At 38.2% G+C, this 18,128-nt stretch overlaps 3 protein-coding genes across 3 annotated transcripts; 2 read left to right on the forward strand and 1 right to left on the reverse strand.

Moving 5' to 3' along the window:
• Positions 1-1,459: 1,459 nt before the first annotated feature.
• Positions 1,460-7,231, forward strand: syt5b (synaptotagmin Vb). The gene is made up of 9 exons (XM_088439775.1): positions 1,460-1,629; positions 2,519-2,719; positions 3,584-3,759; positions 3,837-3,935; positions 4,027-4,194; positions 4,935-5,102; positions 5,181-5,295; positions 5,957-6,090; positions 6,206-7,231. The coding sequence occupies exons 2-9, from the start codon at positions 2,524-2,526 to the stop codon at positions 6,413-6,415; spliced, it is 1,266 nt and encodes a 421-aa protein (XP_088295901.1). The 5' UTR covers positions 1,460-1,629; positions 2,519-2,523; the 3' UTR covers positions 6,416-7,231.
• A 246-nt stretch (positions 7,232-7,477) lies between these two features.
• On the forward strand, positions 7,478-12,239 carry dnaaf3l (dynein axonemal assembly factor 3 like). Its single transcript, XM_088439276.1, has 10 exons — positions 7,478-7,733; positions 8,128-8,234; positions 8,312-8,405; positions 8,461-8,615; positions 8,687-8,866; positions 9,910-10,155; positions 10,249-10,393; positions 11,429-11,543; positions 11,662-11,736; positions 12,028-12,239. Exons 1-10 carry the CDS (start codon positions 7,652-7,654, stop codon positions 12,170-12,172), a joined length of 1,344 nt encoding a protein of 447 aa, XP_088295402.1. The 5' UTR covers positions 7,478-7,651; the 3' UTR covers positions 12,173-12,239.
• Positions 12,240-12,760: 521 nt separating this feature from the next.
• On the reverse strand, positions 12,761-17,917 carry LOC148409523 (troponin T, slow skeletal muscle-like). Its single transcript, XM_088439777.1, has 13 exons — positions 17,786-17,917; positions 15,782-15,811; positions 15,673-15,686; positions 15,574-15,597; positions 15,439-15,457; positions 14,681-14,741; positions 14,382-14,498; positions 14,236-14,313; positions 14,050-14,163; positions 13,862-13,971; positions 13,289-13,379; positions 13,004-13,044; positions 12,761-12,928 (listed from the first exon to the last, which is right to left on the reverse strand). Exons 2-13 carry the CDS (start codon positions 15,802-15,804, stop codon positions 12,883-12,885), a joined length of 738 nt encoding a protein of 245 aa, XP_088295903.1. The 5' UTR covers positions 15,805-15,811; positions 17,786-17,917; the 3' UTR covers positions 12,761-12,882.
• Between the last annotated feature and the right edge of the window lie 211 nt (positions 17,918-18,128).

An 18,128-nucleotide genomic window follows, 5' to 3' on the forward strand; every position in this document is an offset into this window, starting at 1 on the left:
CTACAGTTTAATTCGAGCACTAAATTAGTGTTATTGTTCACTGTGTGTGCTTTAAGTTTATTATCATGCTTTATAGAAAATATAAAGTAAAAAAAGACGACTAGGGTTCCGAATTTGATGAGTAAAGGGGTGAGGTTTTGACTTTGCCAGCGATAATTTTTCCCCATAGCATTTTTGTAGCGCCCTCTGGTGGCCAAACCAAAGAACTAATTTGTCTATTTTGATCCTCACAATACAATATCTATTGCTAAGAAATTCACAAAATGTTACTTTCGAGTATTTTGACCCTGCTCCAGCGATAAGGTTTAATTTAGGCAAATGTTTTCCATCTCTACCCCAGGATTTTTGTGCCGCCCTCTGGTGTCAAAACCAGAAATTAAAATGCACCTTTTTTTTTTCTATTTTCCGGACTATCACAACAGATGATCTCTTGTTGTAATTATATAGTTCAAAAATTGTTCACCGGAAAGCGACTAATAAAATTTCAACGCTACGCCTGCGATAATTTTCATTAAGGTGACATTTTCTTATGATTTTTGTGGCGCCCACTGGTGACCCAATCGGAGAATTAATGCACATTATCTATGTTCCAATCTGTTGCACAACAATTACTGTATATCTATAGTTGCCTTCTTTCTAATGACTTTAGAACATTTATAATGCTATCTCTAGATACATATTTGTGCAGGAACGGCAGAATATAGTTTTTTTTCCTGGCTCTTTTGCCAGAAAACGGCATCACTAAAGACGATGTGCAGCCAAATCGAACTTAACATCGAACATACACTATTTTGCAAAGAAGTCGCTGCATTACAATTCTGCAATAACTTGTTTCATGTTCTAATTAATTTGTTCTTAGTTTGAAAATAAACAACTGTTCCAGTCTTGGCATGAAAAACACTAGGCTAATGTAATTAGACTTCTTGGACAATTTCTTTTAATTTTTGGGCGATTGTTCTTAAAGGCAACGGTTACTTTCAATAAATATCTACAGTATTTGCGTTGTTTTATCTTACATCCTTCATCTACAAGAGGGGCGCCACACAGGTGTCCAGATGTGGAAGCCTGCCACCGGATTACATCACACTCTGCAACAGTAATGCAGCCATGTCTACCCTGAAAAAAAACTTATCGGTGGATTGGAGCTAGAGCGCTTGCAAAGCTACGCTCAGGAGATTAGCGAAGGCTCGGATGCACTACGAGTGGTCGGTCTGATGGACGGACACAACCCTGACGTCCTTTTAAGAAACTTTTCCATCTCCTGTGCAAAACTGACATTGTTCAGCATGTGTGGCTCGTGGAAAAGAAAAACACAGACAGGTATTCCGTGTTTGCATTCAGTTGAATATAAAGCAACAGATGTGTGCTCAACATTTTAATATGACGGGGAGGGGGGGGGGGGGGGGGGGGGGTGATGGGGGGGAGGGGATTAAGTCCCAACACTGCTTTAGTGATTTGCCAGGGCTTTCGCTTTGATGGAAACGGGCGCAGGGAGTCTGCCAGTCGTGTCGAGGGAATGATGGGCATGTGAGGGCTTCCGGCACCAAATACACCTTGGATCCGCCCCCTAACCCCCAAGAAAAAAATTTGCTCTAAACGTGTGGCATCAAAGGAATAAAAAGATCGCAGGTAAGATGGATTTTTTTTTGTTTTGATTTAAAAAATCTAAAAAAACAGCAATAAAAATGTGCTTTCAGATGTTAACAGAGCTGTTTAAAAATTATTTAGCACCTTAAAAACTGCTTAGGTCTCCAAGTACCACATGATAAATGATATTAAAATACAGTTGCATTCTCCAGAAACACTATGCCTTAAATACTTCAAAAATTAAGACGAATAATTATACAAAGGAAGAAAAAAACGGTACATCAGTCTGTTTCTTTTTCTCCTATTTAACCTATTTCCTACACAATAATTGTTTTATGTGACAGTTTCTTAAAAATGTTGAAATATTGTCGATAAACAGTGGCGATTAAAAAACAGTGTAAATGACATCAAAAAGGTTTGTTCTCATGATCTCATTGGCTACCAGCCCAGATAAAAACTTGACCATAAAAAGTTCAGATGAACTTGACTTTAATAGCTGTCTGGTTAAAATAAAACTTTAACGACTAAAGTCATCTTTGGCAGTGAATGAGTACATTTGAATAACGAAGCAAAATTTGTGATAACATTTCCGCATTGGCTTGCGTTATATTGGAGCCACCGTTCTGTGTTGCCCGATGGAGGAAACCAACTTTTCATCTAAGCGTTCAAGGATCCGGCGTGCGGATTAATATTGGAGAGTTAAATCCAGATACGTGCATGTAGAGGGAGCACAAAAGCAGAGAAAACTAGCGGGAGATGATGGAGGGAAAGTGTGTGTATGTGTGTTTGTGTGCGGGGGCAAACAGAGGGATTAGGGTCAGCCATGTCCAGCTTCTAGCTTAGCGATGTTCTCCGCTCCTCCGCTGTGGTGCAGCAGACAGACGCGGGGATTACACGCGTGTACATACGCGGCTGCGCTATATTTTGGCAGCTGACATGAGGTTGGTGAGGAGCGGCGGCTTTCGGGCCCGCAGGGCCGCCGAGCCGCCCGAGAAGGACTCCGAGGAGGCCGGGGAGGAGGTCCGCCACGAGCGCCCCGCCGCGGAGCACGGCGGCCATTCCGAGCATCACCCGGGCCACGACTACGACCACATGAAGAATAAGTTCATGAATGAACTCGACCGACTACCAAGTGAGTGCTTTCTAGATATGACATCACTTCCGGTAGCCCCGGCGGTGGATAGGAGGCCTCAAGCTTAACCTTTACATTAGCCCTTTAGATATATATATATATATATATATATATATATATATATATATATATATATATATATATATATATATATATATATATAGATAGATAGATAGATAGATAGATAGATAGATAGATAGATAGATAGATAGATAGATAGATAGATAGATAGATTCAGGAGTTTTAATGTCATATGCATAGTAATACCACACAATGAAATTCTTATTCTATTCATTTCCCCGAGAAAGCTACATTCCATAATCGAGTAAATAATAAAGTAGGCAATAAAACAAAAATAGATAGAAATAGATAAAAAAAAACAAATATAGATAGATAGATAGATAGATAGATAGATAGATAGATAGATAGATAGATAGATAGATAGATAGATAGATAGATAGATAGATAGATAGATAGATAGATAGATAGATAGATAGATAGATAGATAGATAAATGCGGATGGCAGGCCTTAAATGGCCCCTGAGCCATATTTTGGACACATGGAATTCAACTCTTATTTGTGTGTTTTTGAGATTTGAAAGGAAAGATGTACACAGATGGTGAGTGAACTGTTTCAGATTATGTGAACAGTGTGAGAAAGTTGGGTTTTTTTCTTCCCCCAATCGCATAAACTCAAATCGTGATATAAATCGGGATATAAATCGGCTTGACAATACTTAATACTGAAGAGAGTTTGATGTTCAAATCCTTAAAAGACGACAATCCGATACACTGTTTGGATTTTTTTACTGGCGCGATAAGGGATTGGACGTGTCATTTGTTTTGTTTTTTTTCGTATCGCAGTTCCCATGTGGGCAGTAGGAGCCATCGTGGTTGTGATCCTGGTGTTGGTGGCATGCTTCATCTTTTGTGTTTTCAAAAAATGCTTCGGGAAGAAGAAAAAGCCCAAAAAGGTGAGAGAGAGGAAGACGGGTCGACGCAGGAAGGCCAAGGAAGGCGAAGGCGAGACGGGAGAGAAGGTGCCACACCGTACGCTGGATTTTTCAAAGAATCGTCCGATTTCGGGGGGTAACTCACCTTGATGATCCCCTCATAGGAAGGTGAGGTGAAGAAGGAAGGTGAGGAAGAGGAGAAAGAGCAGGAAAAGTTGGGAAAATTGGAGTTCTCACTGGACTACAACTTCACAGATTCTCAGGTGACTTTCCTACGGGGAAACCGAGTAAAAGTTGGCCGGATGTTGAGGAAATTTGCACCTTAACCTTACGATCGCTCTCTTTACCTTGAAGCTCATCGTGGGAATCCTCCAGGCTCAGGATCTGGCCGCTATGGACATGGGGGGCACCTCAGACCCTTACGTCAAAGTCTTCCTGCTGCCGGACAAAAAGAAGAAGTATGAAACCAAGGTTCAGCGCAAAAATCTGTGTCCGGTTTTCAACGAGACTTTCTTCTTCAAGGTACAGAGAACTTGGTTTAAAAAAATAAATAAATAAATAATCCCAAAGACATATTTACTAAGGCATTAAAGTACCTAAAAGTACTATAAAGTACTAAAATAATTACTAAAATACAGTAAGTACTAAAATAATTTATTATTTTAGGTACTGCAGTAAAATACAATTGATTACTTTAGGGACTAAAGATTTCTTAGTTGCCGGAAGTAATTGATTATTTTAGGTAATTGAGTACTTAAGTATCAATTATTTTATACAATAATCAATATCAATTACGTTAGTATTTGAGCGTCTAAAGTAACTGGTTACTTTAGTACTTATTTACCAAAAATAATCAATTACATCAGACGACTAAATAGTAAGGCTCTCTTTAGTACCTAAAGAAGTCAATTGTATTTTACTTTATTACCCAAAGTAATCAATCAATTATTTTAGTACTTTTAGTGACCCATTTAATAAGTAATTATTTTAGGTCATTTGATACTGAAGTAATTGATTACTTTACTCCTTGAATGACTAAAGTAATTCATTACTTTAGGACTTATCACCAAAAGTAATCAATTACTTTATTACTTTTAGTGCCTCAACTAATCAATTACTTTAGTAATTAATTCAATAAATACTTCATTCTTAATTCACCAGCCGTGTTTAGAACCTCCTCTTTCCAAATACTTGAAAAAAATATTCCTATAAGTACCTACAAAGTATGAAGTGAATTAGTTAACGTTTTGTTTTTTTGGTAGATCCCGTACGCAGAATTGGGAGGAAAGACGTTAGTTCTTCAGGTGTTCGATTTCGACCGCTTCTCCAAGCACGATATGATCGGCGATATCAAGATTCCCATGAACAGCGTCGATTTGGGACAACCCATACAGCAGTGGAGGGACTTGGAGAGCGTGGAAAAGGAAGAGGTACATTTTCATTTGGGGTTTTCGTGCCTTTATCCACTCTTTAACAAACCTTACACGCGTACACGCTTCTCTCGGTAGGAGAAACTGGGCGACGTCTGCATCTCCCTGCGATACGTCCCCACTGCTGGGAAACTGACTGTAAACATCATGGAGGCAAAGAATCTGAAGAAAATGGATGTCGGGGGCTTATCAGGTAAACTTTTGATGTCATTGCTAAAAGAAAAAAAAAAAGCTCCATTCACAATGGTAAAGAAATTATTTGATGCCTGTCTTAAAGCGATTTATATAAAAAAAAAAAAAAAAAAACTTGAATCCCTAATATACCACAAACTGCTCACGAAATACACTGATACACACATTGATGACTGGGTTACTGCATGCATGAATACATTTAATGTATTGCTTTTTAATGCAGTGGCAGGAACATTGGTTTATTTTCAAAGTAAGAGTTAATTAATTGGAATATGAAATAACTAATTGCTGGGTTGTGTTTTAGTGACTCTTTTATACAGATGCACATTTTCATAAGAGCTGCAATTTTCCACCAGACAAGCCAGAAATAAACAAGATGTTACATCACCTATTTTCTGGAGTTGAATAAAACACACTTAGGACTACAAATGTAGTTTGAAAGGTTTTTTTTTTTTTTTTTATATATATATACACTGGTTAGAGAGTATTTGACTAAAAAAAATATTAGTCAGGTTGACAATCATTGAAATATGTGACTGGAGCAAAAACAAACGCAGAGAACTGAAAATTGGCCTGTTTTTCAGCAAATAAGCATGGACTTCGGGCCGCCATAGATACGCGAACAATTACGCAACCCGTGTCTTCTTTTCTTGCTTTTCAAGATCCATACGTGAAAATTGTCCTGCAGCAAAATGGAAAACGAATCAAGAAGAAGAAGACAACGGTTAAGAAAAACACGCTCAATCCTTACTTTAATGAAAGTTTCAGCTTTGAAGTCCCCTTTGAACAGATACAGGTAAACTTCTCCACATTCTAGAGTTTAAGACTTAACATGGCAAAAAAAAAGGCTAATTTATGAAGATTAATTCATTGGAATGAACAAAAGGAACCGTTTGTGTTTACCAATTCAGAAAGTTCAAGTGGTCATCACGGTGTACGACTACGATAAACTGGGCAGCAACGACCCCATCGGGAAGACCTTCATGGGTTACGGAGCTACAGGCGTAGGCCTGCGCCATTGGTCGGACATGCTGGCCAATCCCAGACGTCCGGTAGCCCAATGGCACACGCTGTTGCCCGAGGAGGAAGTCGACGCGGCGCTCAAAGCCAAACCTCGTTGAAAAGAAGATGTTTCTTTTTTTTGTGTGTGTTTGTGTCTTCCCTGGTTTGCATGTTTTACTTGCAAAACTAAAATCTAACCAAGAGAAAAGCTTTAGAAATATTTTGTCTTAACAGGAAAGGCGCTTACATATTTGCATTTCTATTTTTTTTCTGAAAAATATTAAGCTATTTTGTTGATATTGCATTATTGGTTTTGAGCAGGTTTGACTTGAAATAAGAAAAAAAAGGGTATAGATTGTATCAATACGCTAGTTTTAAAACATTATCTGGTTAGCTGCAAAAATAAAAAATCAGATTAGATTATCATGACGAGATGACTGAGAATCGATTTACGTCAAAGTCTAATTTTCCTTTTCTAATGCCAGAAATATTTTTACTGGAATTAAGTGATGTCTTCCTTATTATGTTACTTTTATTCCTGATGTTTTCCATGCTAAATGTTTATTTTTTTGTTTGGTATATTTTAACAAGTGTTGATGTGGAAGACTGATTTTTTTTCTTAATATTCTATATCTGTAATCAAGACCTTTTTTACCCTTGTGTAGACTTCTCAGTCACTTAAGTTTAAAAAAAAATGTAAATGTGTATGCTCATATATCATGTGCATTTCTAACTATAAATGATTACTATTTGTACATTTAATACACTTTGAAACAATATTGTAGAAACTTGTGTAGATTTAATTTCAACATGGAATAATTATTACTAAAGCATACAGTGAGTGAAAACAATTTTAAAAATAACCTGTTTTGATTCAAATAAAGAATGAACTGATTTACCACTACAACAATGCAAATAAAACTTCAATTAACATATTCTCTCGATATTTGTTTTGTTTTACATTATTGATGCAATATGTTGATTATTTTTAAGTATGAAGCTCATAGAAACAAGCGATTTTTTTTAAACCGGAAAAATATTTTGTGAAATTCCTGAACGTTTTACGGTATAAAAACGTGAGGACTAGATGTCGTAAATTGCTTTTGACACAACAATCACGTGTTTACGGCAAAAATGCATTACGTACATGGAACAGACTGCGCATGCGTATAAAAACAAACAGTTACTAGGCAACAAGAAGCGCTAGCTTGTGGGCTAGCTAAACTTATTCAGGTTGTACTAGTGTAAAGCCCAACTTTCTCTAACATACTCACCGTTGTTATATTAGTGAGAGTGGGTTTATCCACGGAGTTTTCACTGTCACCGAGCCTCCATCGAAGCCTCCCCGAGAAACGATGAGCGCTGGGCGGCCGTCGGAAGGCGCGGGCTGCGTCAACTGGTGGGGCTTCAGTCCAGCTCGAGACCTCATCGGTACAGGTGCGCAACAACGACTTTGAAACTATCTTCATACTATGTTTTGTTATTATTTTTGTTTGCTTTTTGTTCAATGTTGTTAGCATCATTTTTCTGGAGGTATACAGACAGTATAATTTATCAAACCGTGTTCATCGTAAAAGCCCGAATTCACCTGCGATGAACTGTCGCGAGAACGTGAAATAAACACTTGACTGAGTGTTGAGATCAATTCTCGCGATAATGTGAGTTTAAAATGTAACATGTTTGGGTGATTCAAAAAGTTTTAAAGCGCTCCCTACAAAAAAAAAACTCTCATCAAATACATAAAATAATTTGGAAAAGGCCATTATTGTTATTTGTAGATTTATGATATACAATTAAAAATATTTGAGCCACTTATTCCTCATCTCACCAGGCTCTGTGAGACAAAAAGGGGAAGTCAACATTTTACTGGCCGGCAGTGGAGATCCGAGACATCTTTTGAAGACGTTGTCCGGCCTGAGGGACGAGGACGTCCTGAACGTGAGCTTCACATTTTCAAATGTAACCCCGGAGAGGAGGAAGTGATACGGAACAAACCTCTCTGGGGTTCACTGTAGGTATGGCTGTTTGAAAACACCATGGAGGTGGTCGCCAGACAGATGCTGCTGCTTTACATGGCGCTGACTCCCCAGGAGATCATGGGACTTAACGGTGGGTATCTCCTGCACATTTAGCAAACCCGGCGTTGACCTTTTCTCGTCTTTAGAGAAGACTGAGATGTTCCTGGAGGTGTTTGGCAACAGCGTGATCCGCAGTCAGACGGACGAGACGGTGAAACGGGCGGCGTCCCAGCTTTTACTCCACGTCAGCGACATCCCGGAGGCGGACGTGCACCCCTGTTTCAACGCGTCTCTTCTCAAGGTGCTCACATCAGCAGAGTTAATGGGAAGCGTCCTTATCCACAAAAGACTCACTCGTTCCAATTCGTCCAGTTTAAGGAGCGAGATGAGCTGGCCAGGATTTTTAAATCGTGGATGCAGCATTCTTCTTCTTCTGCGGTCTCCATTTCCAAAGCTTGGGATTACCGGGTCAGGCAGCACCTTGGGACGCGCTACGACGCCAAGAAAGGCTGCTTTGACTGGGACCTTACTATGAAGCTTCACGAGAAAGGGGTAATAATAATAATAATAATAAAAAAATAAACAAAAACGCACTGGATGCACTAATTTGTCGGCCATTGTGGATTTCTTTGATTATCGATTACCTGTTCACTTCAAATTCTATCAATGATAATGGAGAGATCTATAAAACTACATTTTCAAAGGCCAATGATACATTCATGGGAGCAAACAGGAAACAAACAGGCAAACAAAGAAAAGCTACAACAGGATACTGAAAATTGAAAGACATTTTAAAAAAAACAGCAAAAAAAAAAAGCAATCAGGCAAAATCGAAAGGGAAGCTATTTTACAACAAAACAAATGCAAAAAAAGACCAATCAGATTAAGGGAAAAACACAAAAACTACATGAACGCAAAATTAAACCAGAAAACAAATGCAAGCCTTGAACTGAGTCTCATTGGCACACTAATGAGACCTGTCCCTACTTATAACCTTCACAAGCTTTAGTTAAAAAAAAAAAAAAGGTAGCATTGAACCTCGCTTGATAATACAACCTATTTTTTTCCAGATCAATCGCAAAATCAGTTCTCAAATCCTGAGGTCAATGATTCCAAGTAGCAATACCACTAGTACTTAAAAAAAAACAATGAAACTGTAAGACCTTGTAATTTGTCATTTCTAGTTTGTGATTGAAAAAAATTGATAAATAAAACTGCAAAAAGTTGAAAAAAAAAATACTAGTATCGACTGCCATTGCAAGTACCGATACATTGAAATAAGGTTAGGTATCATCCCGATACCAACACTTATTAGTCCTCAATTGGCATAAAGGAGAAAGGACAGTTCTTAGAATGTCCTCCAAAGAGCCATTTTTTTAATTTTGTGTCCACTGTTGTGTCCATTTTGTCTCAGCAAGACGGCAAAGTGATTTTCATCACAGGAAAGGCTGTGATAGAATCCTGGATACATACCCCAAAACAAATGTCCACTACAGTGGACGCAAATGAATCGGCCGGATGTAAAAAAAAAAAAAAAAAACAATAAATAATTAGAACTAGATTGTCCTCGTACCGTCTTCCTACTGTCTCCACAGTGCGGCGTCATTAACAAGCGGCAGTACATCCGATGGAGGGAGAGCGGCCTGGCCTTCGAACTACGGGAAGGCGTCTACCAAATAAGCAACCCCAGCCTGCTGTCTTTTCGGGTCTTCAACCAGCGAGGGGACAGAGTGGCTCTGAGGGGCTACTGGGGGGACATCGCGTCCAGCCCTTACCTGGCCTTCGGAATCCGGACGGAAGACAAGAACTTGCTCAAAACGCACAACGGCCAACACGTGAAGGTAAAGGTGCACGACGTCCTTTGCTCGTGGGAAACGGGCGGTAATCGTACTAATGCCTGATCTTGGTTTTTTTGGGTTCTTTTGCATGTGCAGACAGCGCAGGACATTTCCTTTGCAAATGTGCAGGACTTGTTCCGATCCTTGTCCGGGAGACAAGAACGCCTCGCTAATTCTCATTCTAGCACAGAGGAGGAACATCCAACCACTAATATTGAGCAGAATTCGGTCCCAGTCTATGGTGAGGGGAAGGAAAAAAATTGTCCAAATATGGCATTTTTGATTAATATTGTGTTTGTAGAATATGAATTAAGCAGCAAATTCCACCTTTTTTTTTTTTTTAATCCATTTCAAGAGTTGGCCATTTTGCCACTGACTGTCGCCTGAAAGTGACATCAAACTTGCTGGGGAAACAACCAATCACAGCTCGCCTGTTTTAGGAGTTATGTCATACGCTGTAAAAAACAAGGAAACAGAATACTGTACATGCAATATTAATTAAATGAGAATTTAAATAATTGTCTATATCATATGAGTAGATTTGAATTGAAAAAAACAAAAGTGAATTATCGCCTATATCAAAATTTGTATTGTAACGTGTAAATAGTACTAAAAACAATGCAATGAATTTGGTTTTCTATTTTATTTTCTATTAAAGCTACGCTATTAAAGCTACACATTCACTCAATCCAAACAAGAAAATTAGACTTCACTTGAATAGAAGAAAATTGAATTCACACTTTAAAACATTACGTTATGAAAAATATAAACATTCTAAATGTGTAAATAATGTTAAATTAACTAAATTAACTACACATATCCAAAAATGAATACAAGTGAAATAATTCCCTTTTGTTTTCCATTCAAAGCCACACTGTAAAAAATATCCACATTTACTCAGTTTAAACGAGACAACATACTAAAATGTAGAATCAAAAGGGAATCAACAAAAAAGAAACATTGATATGAAAAAGATAAACATTGTAGTATAACTAGTAGTAATGGATCTCATTTAAATATTTATTGAAGCAGTGTAATTTGATTGAAATTAAATGATTAAAAATAACGCAGTAAATAGTACACACACCAAAAATGTCCTTAATGATGTTGCTTTTGTTTCGAGAGCCGTGATTGGTTGTCACCTGAGCAACTGTGATGAACAAAATGGCCGCCCGAGATAGGTAAACAGGTGGATTTTTCTGCTTAATTCCACAAATGTAATATGTTGGAACATATTCCGGTAAAGAAAATAATTTTGGGGGCATATGGTTTTCAGATTTGATCCGTCTTAAAGGTGTCTGTGTCAACTTCCTGCCTCTGGATTCCCTTCAGAAGATGGCTGACAAACAGAAATATGCCAGTTTTTATGACATCATCTATTTGGCCAACAGGTGAGAAATATAGTCATCAGACATTTCATCATCATCAAAATGATATGGAATTATTATATGGATATGGAATAACATGGATGCCTTCTTTCTGTGCCCTCTTGTATTAAATGGAATAAAGTTGCGCGCACCATTTGGGCCCAAATATCCGGCAGATTGCAGCACCGGATGCTGTGCTCATCGTGGAGTTAGCCAAGTGAGTTTTTTTTTTTTTCCCATTAATCATTCAATGCCAGCGACGTATTTTCACGTTTTTTTTTTTTAGGGGTCCAAGCATTCTATCCCAGATGCTTAAATCTCGATTTAAAACTTAAGTATCTGGAAATGAATGTCCTTAAGTATCCGGGATTTCAAAACATGAAAATACGTCCCCGGCATTGAATGAGTTAAAAATAAGCAAGGCACGTTGCCACGGTGACGGCGTTGGCCTGCACTAGCAAAACTCGGACGTCATCCATTTGACGAGCGTGTTTCGTGGTTTCCTCAGGTACATTTTGGACCTGAATAAAGAGCAAGAAGCTGGGTTTGCAGAGAAAGTGTCCAGCATGTGTTTGGAAGCTGGATTTCAAGCGTCTTCTGGGGCAAACGCTGATGACGTTCATGCTGTTTTCCAACCGCAGAAGGACAAGTGATGTTTGGACTCGTTATATTTTGCAAGTTCTTATTAATATGTGCTCGTTGGAAGACCCAACCAATATTTTTTTTTTTTTTTTTTTTTGGGGGGGGGGGGCATTTTGGTTCCAATATTTGGCGGGAATAAAATTCAGATAACCCATTCATTGGCTGATTAATTGAAAAGATATAAAAGATATTAAGATTTCTCTTAATATTCACAACAATGAAGATATGGATTACAGGCAGAACATTGCATTGTTATTTTATTATAATTATAATATATAAAATATAAGATATAAAAATATATAATACAAATATAAAATATATAGAGGTATAAAAATATAGTATATGTATTGATATTATTTTATATATTTATATTTTTTGATATAATTATAAATTCTATTACAATTTTATAAAAAAAAAAAATCATTCTTTTTGCAGATATTTTTGGGGAGGCAAATGTTTTGCAATATCACGTCAAAAACTAATCCAAACTGTATTATTAAAACATATATATTTTGTCTCATTTGTTGTGTTTTAGGGAGCCATTATTTCCACATTTAAAATGAATTGGTCATGCCCTAATATGCTTTCAACCACAAATGTTCATGCAACACAGCAATTTATTCTCATCTGTTTCTAAGTGGTGCAACATTTTAAATTTGCAAGAAAAAAAAAATTCTCAAGACCACCACCATCTTTTTTTGAACCACTTGAGGGTGTCCGCTCACTTCCAGCGTCCTCCAACCTTCCCCTTACCGTGGCTCTTTTTGCTGCTCCAAGAGAAGAGAAGCTCTTTTGAGTATATCGCCGATCGTACGTTAAACTTGGTTGTGTGATCGACTCACAACTTTTGAGCGTGTTGGATTCTGTTCAGGAGGACGTTGATCTGGAGTCGGAAAATACAAGAGAAAAGATTTTAAATGTGAGCTTTAACCTTCGTGTTACTTTGACCATTTTGGGTCATTTTCTTCCACGGTATTCGGTAGCGTGATAGCTAAGTGGTCAAACCGTGTTGAAATTTGATATGTTGTCACCATCTGGGAGAAATTTCGGCTCCCTTCCCCTTGATGTGAAATGCCTTTGATGTAAATGTAAATGTCCTTTGCTTATATTTGGCCAAAAAGACTCACCTCATACTTTTGCCTTTTCATCTTCTCAGCCAGGTCAAACTTCTCTGACTCCAGCTGGTAGATGCACTCCCACATCTCACTGGCTCTTTGTCTAAAATTTAAAAAAAAAAAAATGTTGACATCGTTTACGGTAGGGATGAAACGATATCCCATATGAGATCTTGCGAGATTAAAAAACACAAAAGGCACAAAAAAAAGACTGAATTATGCTGATATTTTACTGTATGTCGCTTTTTGCTTGCATTTAGCCTAAATTAGCCGCTAGCTAGCAGCATTGGAGAGCAGGCAAAATAATTTTTGAAGGCAGTTTAAACTGACGTAAACAAAACTACACACTCTGATGGTGACATTCTGAATCGATCGCAGTTGCTACTGATCACTTTAATGCACCAGTCAAAAATGTCTTCTGTGGGTCTGATGTCACTTTGCGTCATTGAAAAATATTTAGAGGGAGAGAGCTGGCCAAAATCTCGTCGCGTTCTCGTCAACTCAATCTCATGAGACGTCTCGTAGCATTAGTGTCACGTCTCATTTTGACAGTTGGCTAGCATGAAAAGTATGCTAGCAAATGACCTGAGGGCGTCCTCTCTCAGGTCATCGATGGCCAGCGGCTGCTTCCTCTCCGACAGCGTCTTCTTCTTGATCTCCCTCGCCGTTTGCTTCTTGCCCCGCCTCTGCTCCACCTGCACCCCCGATCAGAAACATGGAGCCCAACGGATCTCAAAGCGCATCGTCAATAATTTGGAGACAGAACCGCCGACCTTGGCCAGGAAGCCTCCGAAGTGAGCGCCCATGTTGGAGAGCACTTTCTTCTTCTTGGCCTCATCTTCTGCCCTCTTCTTGGCCTCCTCCTCCTCTTTTCTCTGCCTCTCTTCCTGCAGGTGGTGCCAGTAGAGTTCAGGCTTTGAAAACAGCAATGCATGGAAAAGCTCGAGCGGGTTAATCACCGCAATCTTGGATTGTCTGTCGCGCTCTTTTTCCGCCCTCACGCGTTGCTGCTCGGCTCTTTCCGCTCGCCGACTCTCCTGAGGCAAAAAAAAAGATATTTATATGGGATTCTGCTTGTGTGTTTGTTTTTGCATGAAAGAATTACAATCCTCGATTTGAGCCCGATGAGCTCCTCCTCTTCTTTTTTCCTCTGCTCAAAGTGGACATCGATCAGGGTTTGAAGCTCCAAAAGATCTTTTTCCATCCGCTTTCTATGGATATCCTAACAGGGGAAGAACAAACATGTTTCATACTTCCAAGCATTTTACACACACACACACACACATATATACATATATATATATATATATACATATATATATATATATATATATATATATATATATATATATATATATATATATATATATATATATATATATATATATTAGGAGGCAAACATACATCAAAATCCACTCTTTCGCCCTCAGGGATCTTTGGGGGCACAAGCTGAGTGGCCAGTGGCCTGTAAACCATAAAAAACAATAAAATAAAAATCATTTTTAACGCATCATACTTTCAGTCATCTTGTCGTAGTTTGCAAGTTTTCTCTCGGAGTAGCAATGTAACAAAAACGGCGATATTGTATTGCAATATTAAAACTGCCATGATATTGTTGTCACGTTGCGTTATTAAAAGTAAAAGTGCGTCAAAAAAAAATTTCTTGGGCCCAATGCGGTCGATCACAGCATAGTGAATGAACGCCATTGACCAAGATGCTTTGCGCCACTGAACCAGTAGTAACGCAATAAAATGACAAGCCTAGTTCAGTCAATGTTTTTATGTATATGAAAACACAATTATGTGCTTTTTCTCCCCCAATACAATGTGCTTTAATGTTGGGAGTTTTTATACAGTCTATTGAGCTCAGAGAGTACAATATTGTGCTCAGGATTACAGCGGTTGGCCACAGGTCTACTGCCATCTTCTGGTGAAATGTAAAACAGCGTGGTTGAAAGTAAAACTCAGTTTTCGGCATAAAATTGATGTGGGGTCCGTCCCCATATTAATTTCATGCCGGAAATTGCGAGCCGGTGTGAATATCAAGATTTCTGGTCCAGTCAAATTATTTTTCAAATAAAAAAAAAATGCCGTGCCTCTTCTAGATCTGATCTAAAATTATACAAAAATATTGTCAAATGTGATGCATAATAGATACTCACTTGTGCTTGGGTCGTTCTCCTGAAAACGTGTTCACCAAAACAACAGTGGATGGAGGATAATGAGCATACAGGACACTTTTAATTAAAAAAAAAGAAAAAAAAAGCACATGCCTGAAACCTCACATACATTCTTACCTCCTTCTCCTTGCTCATCTTCGTCTGTGGAGGAAAAAGGGGTCAAATGTGTTTTGTTTTTTTTTCGTTTTGTTTTTTTTCTAAAATGAGAATACTTACCATCCTGGTGCACTCTGGATGGGAAGGAATAATAGAAATACATAGCAGCAGGTGTTATTAAAAGGTTAAATTGACGTTAGGTTAGTTTGTCGGAATAAACTCTACTCACCCATGATCTTCTAAATCAGACATTTTGACACTGCAACACACCAATGGGAAAAAAATATTGATAAGATGGATAAAAAAAAAAGTGAAATTTGGTGCTTGATTCGATGTCGATTTTTTACCCCACAGCTTTACTTTAAAAACAAAAGTAATGTGTTTTAGTTTTTTTAGTACCTAGAGGCATCAATGACTTTAGTGCAGTACTTTTAGTATCTTTAGCGTCGGGATTCTTTTTGCGGGGGGGAAAGAAAAAGGAAAAACATTAAAAAAAAAGAAAGTCTTTGGGATTGCATGATTGCATAATACACAACTAAAAACGGACATTTCCATCTCCAAAATGTCTTTAACATTCCTCATTGGCACCAAAGAGCTGCATGATATGTCTGCGCCTTAGTACAAAGATAAAAGACCATTTGTTGTTAATGATCTCGGAATAGAAAAGAGGCCGCTGCTGAGTCATGTCAGCCGGGATAAAAGTGAGGTATTACACGGCCGATCATTCTTGTTTAATTCAATTTACTCCAAAGGACGTGCGACCGAGGGCTGAGAAGCGGTGGGCCGCCGGCTATTAACGCTCTTATTACTGTTTAATCCACTCGCATGGACCTGAGGGCAACCTCTCACATTTTTCTGCACTCGACTTGGCCGATGAATCCAAATGGAGCCGATAAATGAGCTCTATTGAAAGTGATTAAAAAAGAAAAAAAAAAAAAGATTACATTTATGTTGGTACGGCTTTTGAATCGGGTAGGGTTCCCCTCCGCTGATGCAACCATGTTGACAGTGCTTGCCCAAACGATTAATAACAAGAGGACAGGAGTGCATTAACATGATGGATGAAGGCCTTGGCATAGTTGAAAGCTTTGGCTAACCATGAGGCACATTCAAACCACGTCAATGGGAATACACTTGTCAAAAAGTCAACACTCCAGGGATCAAAAAAGAAATTCCTCACTGCTAAGATTTATACGGCTGAGGTGATCAAATTATCTTTCTCCACTGAAATGAATGGAAATGCCGTTAATCCGTTCAACAATCGTTAAAAAACTAACATAAAAACCACAAAAACTGCACATAGCTTTCACTTAGCATGCCAGCGTGATAAACACGAGCACTCCAGTGAGAGCCAAAAAGGGCGTGGTGATAAACGTGTCCAAGAAGGAGAAGCTGAAGTAAATATAACGTATATTAGCACCCATTGACAGAGGGAAGTGTGAGCAAGGAGGTCAACACATGATGAACATAAACAGTTAAGTGGTACAGACTTTTTTTTCTTTTTTTAACGGTCCCTCATTTACAGTCCAGTCGGTACCTCAGTCCCACAAAGAAAAACCCAGGAAAAAAACAATCAAACCTCTGTCATCCTAAAACAAAATCCAAAGCTAAACCTTAGTCTTCAATCATCTTGATTGGGTTTAAATTGATTTATTGCAAATTTACTTAACTCATTTACTCCCAAAAACATTGTTTTACATTTTTTAGTATTTTTTTTGTGTATATATATATATATATATATATATATATATATATATATATATATTCATTCAATTTAATTGCTAGTCCTTTGTTGGGACCACTTGTTTTTTTTTCTTTTTTTTTTTTCCCCAATTACATTTTGCCAGAACCCCCCCTTCATATGCTGAATAAATAAGATTATTATCTATAAAAATTGTAAAAGTATACCTAAACCTGTATCTCTTTTGACAGGAACAAGAGAAAAAAGCAACATCAATCAATTTTCAGCAACTGGTATTTTTTTACAGCATTTTTACGTTTTACAGCTTATTCTAAGACAGAAAAAAGCAAATCACAGAGCCTGCAAAAAAAAAAGAAAATTCTTCAATTTTATTGCAATTACACTTCTGAAAGAAACTTTATGTATCTCCAAATCACCGTTTAGTTATCATTCAGAGAAAATGATGTAAAACTTGCAGTTCTGAGTGCAAAAGCAAACACACAGCAAATAAAGTGATTAAAAAAAAATCTTGCCAAAAGCGATGATACATACCGGTTTAGTGTCAGATGGACGTTGATGCGTAATGAGCAGACAGTATCGGGCAGCGGCTCTTTTATAAAAGGCCCCGGCGGGGTGACAAGAAGGGGACGCGGAGTACAAATGAGCGAGCGGATTATTGACGGCTTTTGGGAGCTGAAGGCCGAGTCTGGCAGAGCGGCTCTTGCGCGCGAGCGCCTCGTTGCTGAGCTCACAGCTGAAAAGAGAAGACAAAAAAAGACAGGTGGTGACAGCTGGGAACAAAAGAGCCATTTTTTTTTTTTTTTTTTTTGCCTTTTAACGTCTCAATCCCGAGATCATCGCCGCACCCTCGGAGCCTGCGCTCAGTCACGTTAGT

The sequence above is a fragment of the Hippichthys cyanospilos genome, chromosome 17 (genome assembly GCF_059441005.1).
Source record: "Hippichthys cyanospilos isolate Australia breed blue-spotted pipefish chromosome 17, RoL_Hcya_1.0, whole genome shotgun sequence".
NCBI lineage: Eukaryota > Metazoa > Chordata > Actinopteri > Syngnathiformes > Syngnathidae > Hippichthys > Hippichthys cyanospilos.

Excerpts from the sequence above, each read along its gene's own strand:
- syt5b (XM_088439775.1), top strand. The coding sequence starts at position 2,524 with ATGAGGTTGGTGAGGAGCGGCGGCTTTCGGGCCCGCAGGGCCGCCGAG. Across the intron at positions 2,720-3,583 it reads TGAACTCGACCGACTACCAA|TTCCCATGTGGGCAGTAGGA; the intron begins GTGAGTGCTTTC and ends TTCGTATCGCAG. Across the intron at positions 3,760-3,836 it reads AAGGCGAGACGGGAGAGAAG|GAAGGTGAGGTGAAGAAGGA; the intron begins GTGCCACACCGT and ends ATCCCCTCATAG.
- LOC148409523 (XM_088439777.1), bottom strand. The coding sequence starts at position 15,804 with ATGTCTGATTTAGAAGATCATGG. Across the intron at positions 13,380-13,861 it reads CTGAGAGAGGACGCCCTCAG|ACAAAGAGCCAGTGAGATGT; the intron begins GTCATTTGCTAG and ends TTTAAATTTTAG. Across the intron at positions 13,045-13,288 it reads TGAAAAGGCAAAAGTATGAG|ATCAACGTCCTCCTGAACAG; the intron begins GTGAGTCTTTTT and ends TTCCGACTCCAG.
- dnaaf3l (XM_088439276.1), top strand. The coding sequence starts at position 7,652 with ATGAGCGCTGGGCGGCCGTCGGAAGGCGCGGGCTGCGTCAACTGGTGG. Across the intron at positions 8,406-8,460 it reads GGAGATCATGGGACTTAACG|AGAAGACTGAGATGTTCCTG; the intron begins GTGGGTATCTCC and ends TCTCGTCTTTAG. Across the intron at positions 11,737-12,027 it reads CTCATCGTGGAGTTAGCCAA|GTACATTTTGGACCTGAATA; the intron begins GTGAGTTTTTTT and ends TGGTTTCCTCAG.